Source organism: Tilletiaria anomala (assembly GCF_000711695.1).
Source record: "Tilletiaria anomala UBC 951 chromosome Unknown K437scaffold_113, whole genome shotgun sequence".
Classification (NCBI taxonomy): Eukaryota; Fungi; Basidiomycota; class Exobasidiomycetes; order Georgefischeriales; family Tilletiariaceae; genus Tilletiaria; species Tilletiaria anomala.
The window spans coordinates 49313-57865 of NW_013546909.1; the positions used below are offsets into that span (position 1 = coordinate 49313).

General features: G+C 54.7%; 3 protein-coding genes across 3 annotated transcripts; 2 read left to right on the top strand and 1 right to left on the bottom strand.

Annotated features, from left to right (window-relative positions):
- The first annotated feature begins 274 nt into the window (after window positions 1-274).
- Window positions 275-2936, top strand: K437DRAFT_259296 (putative iron inhibited ABC transporter 2). Its single transcript, XM_013385384.1, has 5 exons — window positions 275-621; window positions 697-1096; window positions 1159-2456; window positions 2526-2585; window positions 2663-2936. The coding sequence occupies exons 1-5, from the start codon at window positions 587-589 to the stop codon at window positions 2775-2777; spliced, it is 1908 nt and encodes a 635-aa protein (XP_013240838.1). The 5' UTR covers window positions 275-586; the 3' UTR covers window positions 2778-2936.
- Window positions 2937-3406: 470 nt separating this feature from the next.
- K437DRAFT_259297 (uncharacterized protein) lies at window positions 3407-5726 on the top strand. Its single transcript, XM_013385385.1, has one exon. It carries the CDS (start codon window positions 3749-3751, stop codon window positions 5615-5617), a length of 1869 nt encoding a protein of 622 aa, XP_013240839.1. The 5' UTR covers window positions 3407-3748; the 3' UTR covers window positions 5618-5726.
- Window positions 5486-6703, bottom strand: K437DRAFT_259298 (uncharacterized protein). The gene is made up of 4 exons (XM_013385386.1): window positions 6384-6703; window positions 6107-6268; window positions 5961-6011; window positions 5486-5872 (listed from the first exon to the last, which is right to left on the bottom strand). The coding sequence occupies exons 1-4, from the start codon at window positions 6627-6629 to the stop codon at window positions 5819-5821; spliced, it is 513 nt and encodes a 170-aa protein (XP_013240840.1). The 5' UTR covers window positions 6630-6703; the 3' UTR covers window positions 5486-5818.
- Window positions 6704-8553: the final 1850 nt, after the last annotated feature.

Below are 8553 nucleotides of genomic sequence, written 5' to 3' on the forward strand. Positions count from 1 at the left end.
ACTTGAAATGGTGGCGACTTGCCACTTGGCAGGTTGCAAGCGGCGGGCACGAGCGCAGTGGGGGGGGTAGGCACCCCTACTGCCTAAATATGCAGCATTTGACCGGAATTTTTTCTCCAAGCACAAGGTGTCATTCAATTTGATTCCGCCCTCTCGCTGTCGCTACACACGCACTGCGGTGCAGTGCACTTGGCTGGCGTAAAAGCTTGCGTTCGAAAATTCCTCGCAGGCATCCCTGGATGATCTCGATGACCTTCATCCGCTTGCTCAACCTGTTCCAGTTTGCATGTTGGCCCACTACTACCATCCTTGACTGCGCTCACATACACAGACTTGTTCTGAACACGCAAAGCCTCCATTTGTCACAAAGGACGGGCGTGGAGCAATTGGCATTGCTATAGCATCCATCTGGTGGCATATTGGCAGTGAACGACTTAGGTGGCTGCAAAGAATCGCGACCAACTAAACAATCGTTTGCACATAGCGCAAGCACGGCAAGTGTCACGCCTTTTAATACCCTCGAATACGCGCATAGTTTCGTATACTCTTGCTTTGCACGCCGTCGAATATCGATTCAACCGACAAAATGCCAGTCTCAGCTTCCAAGGCTAAGCGTCAGGCGTGAGCATCGTGGCAAGAACCTGAATTGCTCCATGGTCTTTGATTGACTCACACGCTTCCTTTGCTTATCCCCAGCGAAAAGGCAGCCAAGGCCGCGGCCAAGAATGGCTCTTCAACCGGCACCTCCAGTGCGACCGGCACAACGAATGGAACGTCGGACACGCCTCTCACCAACGTTTCTGCTGCGACGTCTTCGGAGAACCTGCATGCTGATGGCACCATCACTGAAATGCAAAAGCTAGCTCTCGCCACAGAGCGCAATGCATCCGGTGTCCTCGTATCGGACTCTCAATCACGCGACGTGCACATTGACAACTTCACCATGTCCTTCCATGGGCGCCTGCTCATCGATGGAGCGCAGATCACCCTCAACTTTGGACAGCGATATGGTCTGCTCGGAGAGAACGGGTGCGGAAAGACGACCTTGTTGGATGCGCTGGCTCACCGAGATGTGGAGATTCCAGAGCACGTCGACGTAAGTACAAGGCTACTTGTCCGACGCAACGCCAAAGGCGAAGCTGACAGCTTCTTGTACAGATTCACTTGGTCAGTGGTGAGGTGGAACCGACTGAGAAGAACGGTCTGGAGTACTGTGTCGAGTCAGCTAAGAAAAAGGTGGCCAAGCTGGAGAAGGAGATTGAGGAGGCGTCTGTTGCAGATGTGGTCGATGATGTGCTTTTGGAACGCCTCTACGAGGAGCTAGACGCGATGGACCCATCGACGTTCGAGGCCAAGGCCGGCTCCATTCTCCATGGTCTCGGCTTCACTGCTGAGTCGATGAAGAAGCCGACGAAGGACTTATCTGGTGGATGGAGGATGCGTGTCGCCCTAGCGCGTGCCTTGTTCATCAAGCCTCACATGCTCTTGCTCGACGAGCCGACTAACCACTTGGACTTGGGCTCGGTCGTCTGGCTCGAGGCATACCTCTCAACGTACCCAAACATTCTTGTCCTTACGTCCCATTCAGCCGACTTTATGGACACTGTCTGCACGAACATCATGGATCTGACGCAGGACAAGAAGCTGGTCTACTATGGTGGTAACTACTCGACGTACGTGCGTGTAAAGGCGGAGAACGAGACCAACCAGATGAAGGCCTACCACAAACAGCAGGACGAGATTGCCAAGATCAAGCGCTTCATCGCCAGCGCTGGTACATACGCCAACTTGGTCAAGCAGGCGCAGTCGAAGCAGAAGATCATCGACAAAATGGAAGCTGCCGGCCTTGTGCAGCCCGTTCGCGAGCCCAAGAAGCTGCGCTTCCACTTTGAAGACATCCGCAAGCTTCCTCCGCCCATCATCGCTTTCAACGAGGTCGCGTTCAGCTACAGTGGCAAGGAGAAGGATTTCCTGTACAAGGACCTGAACCTGGCCATCGACATGGACTCTCGCATCGCCATCGTCGGTGCAAATGGTACGGGTAAGTCGACGCTGCTCAACCTGATCACCGGCGCACTGTCGCCAGTCAAAGGAAGCGTGCAGCGACACGCTGCACTGAAGCTGGGCAAGTACTCGCAGCACTCGGCGGACCAGCTGCCGTACGAAAAGTCACCGCTCGAGTACATGGAGGGCAAGTACGCGGAAAAGTTCCCGAAAAAGGACATGCAGTTCTGGCGCGGGCAGATCGGTCGCTTCGGTCTGACGGGCGCACACCAGACTAGCCCGATCCGCACACTGTCCGACGGGCTGCGGAACCGAGTTGTCTTCTCGCAGCTGTCCATGGAGAACCCACATGTCCTGCTGCTCGACGAGCCGACGAACCACTTGGACATGCTCTCGATCGATGCGCTCGCGATGGCCATTAAGGAGTTCGAGGGTGGTGTTGTCATCGTCTCGTGAGTGCCCGCCGGAAGTCTGAGAGCTGGAAACTTTATACTGATCATCATTCCAATTTGCCTACACAGACACGACTTTAGACTGATCTCACAAGTTGCCGAGGAGTTGTGGGAAGTCAAGGACAAGAAGTGGGTCTCTTGGAGTGGTATCCGAACTGAAAAAAGCATGCTAATGCCCAAGGTGCCCCACCCTGCTTGTGTGATAGAATTGAGAACTTGACCAAGATGGACATCAGTATCACCGACTACAAGAAGATTCTGATGAAGGGCAGTGCCGACTCGATCGAGAAGGCCAAGCTTGTCGCCAAGAACATGAAGTGAAGAGGCGTGCACTTGCACCTACGTCTCGCTTTTCAACTTGCGCACTACACTCCTTTACGTTGTCGATGCCGCACTCCTGCATCTTTCGCATGAGCAATGGCCTCACTTCCATGGCCGCCTTGTATACTATTTCCTTCAAAATCAACATGCTCATTATAGATGATCATCCTTTTGAGGAGTCCTGGTTGCATGGAAATGAATGCGTCTGCGGCGGTTGCGACCGTCGATGTCGCTCTGATGTGAGATGCGTTATATTGTGAACTGCCGTCCGGCGCCCCGTTCTTCTGCAGTTTCGTTCTTGAAGCTTCACACTTGAGTGTTTGAGTTTGGTTGCAGGTAGGCAGTTCCAGCTTTCCATAGATTTAACGCGTTCAGAATCACCTACAATTGCGCTTTTTGCCAGTGATTGAGGAGAGGGGGCGACTGGTTATGAGGATCGCGCCACAAAACAGGCGGCAAGAATTCTAGCAAAAAGAAAGAACGAAGGGTAGCGTGCATACCGCGATTTGCACCGATTATGTTCCTTAAATTTCGAACTGAGCACAGTGAATCAATCGAACTTTGGAGATAGCGATCGGCTTTCAATGCAAGTCTCATAGAACGGCTTCGAACTTCGAACCCGGTATGTAGCAGAAAGATGCGCTCTATGGTTGTGTAGGGCCTTCACCGGGTGTAGAGATGGATACGCCACTTCGTATGTGCTCACTTGCACCAGCCAAACAAGTGCAAGACCTACAAAGACAGCTGAGAAGTAGCAAGGGAAGAACAGCAACAACGGCTTTCGGTGCGGTCTCCCTCCGGTCTTTGGACAGCGCAGTGGGCTCCAAGCCAAGCGTGTTGCCTTGTCGCGCCCGCCATGCTTCAAAAAGCGCGATAGCATCGCCCTCGTTCACAGGACAGATCATACAATTGTGTTGCCCTCTCCCCTGGCTCATACATATGCTGGTGGAGAGGAGTTGCATGCACTCAAGATGCTCTTCTCTCATTCAGAAGCGTCGTCATCGACGAGCCCACGGGCAGCAGCGCTTCTTGCTTGCGTTCCCAGCCCAAGCTTGACTTTCAACCCGAGTCCAAGTGCCAGCTCTGGCACCACCATGACACATGAAGGCATCGAAAATCCAATAGCGCCGGCGAGTCCAACTGCGGTACCGATTCCCGTGCCGAGCTCTAGCACTCTCAGTGGTATCAAGCGACAGCGTTTCTATGCGAGACAGGACAGTCCCGCTGCGGTAGACGATGTCGAGGACGAGGAGGAGGGTGAAGATGGTGATGAAGATGGGTTTCGACGTCCAGGAATGCCACGCATCTGCGCTCCGCCGACGAGCCCGTGTGTGGGACACCCATCATACAGCAGTCCAAGCTCGACGCGGCACAGGGCGCATACATCTGCGTCCATTGCCTACGCCACCCACTGTCACGTCGCAGGCTCGAATGCCAGACAATCGCGATCTCATCATGCACCAGCAGAAGAGCTGAAACCACCGCCACGCAAACGACCACATTTTGACCTACAGCATGAAGATGTTGGACGCTTCGCTAGCCTCACCTTACAGCATTCAGCTTCTACCACGAGTCCCGCAGGCTGGGGGGCACAAGGGCCGGCCCCCATTGGGCTGGATGAAGGTATGGGGATGGTAGCTGTAGATCCTCCTCCGCCGCCCGTCGTACCACCCTGCAGCCCCGAACGCTCACCTGCGCCAGTTCACAACCTAAACCTGACATCGCACCAACCGCAGCGTACAAGCGACGTGTCTTCTCTTACATCGCCTTTAGCCACTTCAGCCACAAACAACATTAGCGGCTGGTTGGACCTGGACTCCTCCGCGCCAGGATCGGGGTCCTCGACACTCACAAGTTTTAGCTCTGGCTCTGCAGAAGTTCTCAATTCAACACTGGTGACAGAACCGGTGGACGCTGCAAATGCTATACCTGCAACGTTAAGTGAAGGTATTGGCGAAGTTAGCATGCGCGAACAGAGTGGTCCGCGCTCTTGGGAGTATGCCAAGGACCGGATCTGGGTCGACTCACTTGACAGCAGCAGCAGTAGTGGCCACAGCTCGGACGATGACGGTGGCGCGGAATCTAGTATTACCAGTGTTGGAGGAGAGGTGCAGCAATCGTCCGCCGAGCCCGTCGTACCTTTTTCAACATGCGATGGCCCGCCTCTATGTGAATCTTTTATTCTTAACCCTGAGCTCACGCGCAAGCTCGAAGAGGAAGCGAAGCGGCGGCTTTTCGCTGCACAACAAGCGCACGCTGCTCAGGTGCTTCAACAAGTACCACCTGCACAGGCGAAGAAGGCCCGCGCTTTTTCCCGCAAACCACGCCTCTTTCAATCGCTCTCTACGCCCAGCTCGGGCTCGTGTGCGTCCAGCGCCAACACAAGCGCACAGACTAGTAGAAGCTCCAGTGGTAATGTGACGCCCAACTTGAGAGATGCGACTGGAACGGCCCAGGGACACGCGCTTGTTCTCTGGCGCAGCCCTGAAGAGGTACTCCAGTCGAGCAACGCGCATATCGGCGCCGGCGGCGGCACCTTCGCACCATCTGTCCACACACCTTCGCCAGCGCCATGTCAGATGTCCGGCGAGAGAATCGCAGCAGGCGTCACAAAGCAGCAGCAGACTCCGCGGATACATAACGTTATGGATTTCAGCGCCGCCAGCGCTGCATTGCAAGCGTGCGAGGCAGCTCAGGGCGACGTGATGGGGCAGACTTTATCGGCAACGAAGCACGCCGAAGGGGGGGATTTCGAGACGCGCACCAACCCGGTGCTTGACGGCGATGTCCAATGGAGCCATGTTGAATTCGGACAGGGCGACGCTATGGATGTTGATTGATGGATATTGAAACAAACCTTTGTGGCCAAAGGAGATGCATTTGCATTCCCAGTCACACGTCTACGCCATTTGTATTTCTGAATCCGCTTGCAACCATGTTGTACCTGATCGCACATTATGTTCCCGTAGAAGTGGAAGCCTTGCAACGAGGTTCTCATTGGCTTGGCAGGTGCGTACATGACCAACTGTCAAGTAGTTATCTTACTCTTCAGCCACTTCCTCCCCCACTTCGCCCGCTTCCGCGCCAGTGTACGCCTGCGAAGCAATCCAATTTCGGGCAGAATGTGAGCATCAGGCGGCCTGGTGTTCATCTACAAGGATGTCGTCGTCAGGTGTCACTCACAGCTACTTGTGGGCCGCCAAGCTCTTCAGCGAGGCCGTCGCGGGGATACGACTGCATACGGAAGGGGTGATCGCGCTCTTAATCAGCCACTTTGTCTTCTGAGCAGGAGAGGAGGCAGTATATCATAGAAAAGCTCGTAGACTCACCCTAGGCATAGCAGGAAGACTTGGCCTAGTAGCATAGATGATGCTTGCAAAGAGACTTGCGGCCCCTGCTGCGAGCAGGAGCTGGAAGAGTGCAGAGGTCGGCTTGACGTTCTGGTGGAGATCAGGCGCCCAGACACTTAGCACGTCCTCTTGCTCATGCAGCTAGTGGTCATTCGAAAGAAGACGGAAGTAGAGAAAAGCATATCAGGGAACGTTCGTCTGCAACCGGAAGGAGAGGGCGTAGACAGCGCACCAGCGCTTGATACTGTCAACTCACCGTCTCGGCATAGTTTGCCTTCTCCTGCGGGTCGAACCACTTCGGACTCGATTTACGCAGCTGGCGCGACGAGTACGCGACATCCGGGTAGTCTCCAAGCTGCGGGTCTTTGCCGAGTGCTCGACTGGTATGCAATGCTGCTGTTCGCAACACTGAAGACGACGAGGAAGATGCAGCGAGGGGCGATGCGGAAACCGCCAGCGCTTGGCGCGCTGCAGGCCCCGCCGATCGCAGCAGGGAAGCCATCGTGTAGGGGAGCTGTAAAGCCGCGCTGCAATTCGCTCCTGCGTGGCCGTTTCACTCAGCTTGACGATGCAATGCCCAGCTACCGAAGATCCGAAGGAGTAAGAGTGAGCAGAAAGCATGGGAGTGGCTGCTGCGCTGGGGGATTCGATGATGGGCGACTGCGTTCAACAAGTCCATTGTAAACCCATGCATCTGCGCTGTTACAGTGCCGCGCGCCGTACTCCTGTATTGCTGCTGCCAAACTCTGCCAGGCTCCCCCCTCTCGCAGTCCCCATGTCCCCATTCCGCCTGCAGAAATAATCGGCCTGCCCGGCTTGCGCAGCTGCGCGGGGGTGGGGAAATGGCAGCAACCTTTGGCTGATTCCTATTTTCTAAGCGCTTGCACCTCAACGCTGGCATGGATCGCACGTCGCCCTCCATAATTAATGTTGGCCTGGATGCATCATCACCAGGGGCCACCCACGCGCAGCCACTCGCATCCGCATTGCCTGACGAGGCCTATGGAATGCACAGCAAGCACTTGCAGATATATATATGATCATCTGTGCATTCATCTCCTTGGGTGTTAGGCTGTCAGTTCAGCTGGATGGTGAGCGCAACTTTTAGGGGTCGAGACCAACCATCTGCGGCGCAACTTCTCCGACTGGCGACTTGCCCACGACCAGCGGCCGGATCTGACCCCGCTTGCGTCCATCGACCGACGCGAGCTGTGCCCAGAGGTACTCCGTGCCCAGTCTAAACGGCGGCCGCTTCTCCAACGTTTCAACTCGCGCAATTTGGCGATCAGTAGCGATGCCAAGGCAGACCAGTGACTTCGGACGATGCAACTGTCCACGTTTCTACAATGGTGCAGTTGCATCTGGAGGTTTCATCCCAGTTGCTGTGGCTGATGCTGGTGTGACGAAGTGCTCCGGTACTTTTGCGACCAGGCCAGGTTTCGGAAGCCACTCGCCCACTTCAACGTCACCCCCGATCTTCGAGTTCAGGGAGTTGAACAAGCTGTCACCGAGCCACACATCTCTTCACCTACCCCCTACACAGGCAGTCGCTGTCAACGGTGACCAGGAATGCCTCTGGCCACAGCTCCCTGCGGGCGATGAGGGTAAGATTGTCACCGGCCGACCATCGGTCGTCGCCAGGAACGGCCGTCGAAGCGTTCGGCGGCAGCGACAAGTGTAACAAATACAGGTTGTTTTCAGCTTTCGTCATCAGAATTCTTGTTTGACATGCGCAGTACAGATTTTGTGTGCCAAACTCTTCTCGCATCGCACGAGTACTATTCACGCATATAATCGCAGTATCTCTGAGAAGGTAGTCCCCGACGAATTTATTGCAGTCTCTGTCCAGAAAGTTGCTTGCCTCTGATCCAGCTGCTACATGTGCTCTGTTTTCTGGATGCTCAAAACTTAGGGCCGAGGGTGAGCCACAGTGATAGAGTGGGATCTAATCTGACTGCTTGCGCCACCAGCCAGTCGCCAATCGGATAAGTCTCGGGGCGGATCGTTGAGTTCGGGTGGCAGTGCCACAGTGGACTTGAGGCTCCAAGGATAGCACGGAGAGGATAAAGAGAGAGTGGACATGTGGTACTGGAACCACATGCAGGGGGTTGAGAAATTATTATTCGGTATAGATGCGAGTGCACCAGCGAAGTGGCATATCTGGGAAACCAAAGAGAGTTGTAGAATGGCCGGTTGACGTAGACGCCACATCAGTCGTGTCGCACATTACAGCCTGGTGAGAAGAGCTCTTGAAAGCCATTTCAAGAAAAAAAAAAGGAAAATCAAATTGTTTCGAAGGTTATAATAGCAAGTCTAATCAGAGTATTCAACGCGGGCGAATGATCTAGTGGTATGGTGTCTGCTTCGCAATGGATTGACGAGTTTCGCTTGATCTTCCTAGTAGAATGTCCCGGGTTCAATCCCCG

What these genes read in the sequence shown, in the direction of transcription:
- K437DRAFT_259296 (XM_013385384.1), top strand. Translation starts at nt 587, where the DNA reads ATGCCAGTCTCAGCTTCCAAGGCTAAGCGTCAGGC. An exon ending in AGATTCCAGAGCACGTCGAC is followed by an intron (nt 1,097 to 1,158) that starts GTAAGTACAAGG and finishes CTTCTTGTACAG; the next exon opens with ATTCACTTGGTCAGTGGTGA. An exon ending in TGGGAAGTCAAGGACAAGAA is followed by an intron (nt 2,586 to 2,662) that starts GTGGGTCTCTTG and finishes CTTGTGTGATAG; the next exon opens with AATTGAGAACTTGACCAAGA.
- K437DRAFT_259297 (XM_013385385.1), top strand. Translation starts at nt 3,749, where the DNA reads ATGCTCTTCTCTCATTCAGAAGCGTCGTCATCGACGAGCCCACGGGCA.
- K437DRAFT_259298 (XM_013385386.1), bottom strand. Translation starts at nt 6,629, where the DNA reads ATGGCTTCCCTGCTGCGATCGGCGGGGCCTGCAGCGCGCCAAGCGCTG. An exon ending in GTCTTCCTGCTATGCCTAGG is followed by an intron (nt 6,012 to 6,106) that starts GTGAGTCTACGA and finishes TTCCGTATGCAG; the next exon opens with TCGTATCCCCGCGACGGCCT. An exon ending in TTGGCGGCCCACAAGTAGCT is followed by an intron (nt 5,873 to 5,960) that starts GTGAGTGACACC and finishes ATTGCTTCGCAG; the next exon opens with GCGTACACTGGCGCGGAAGC.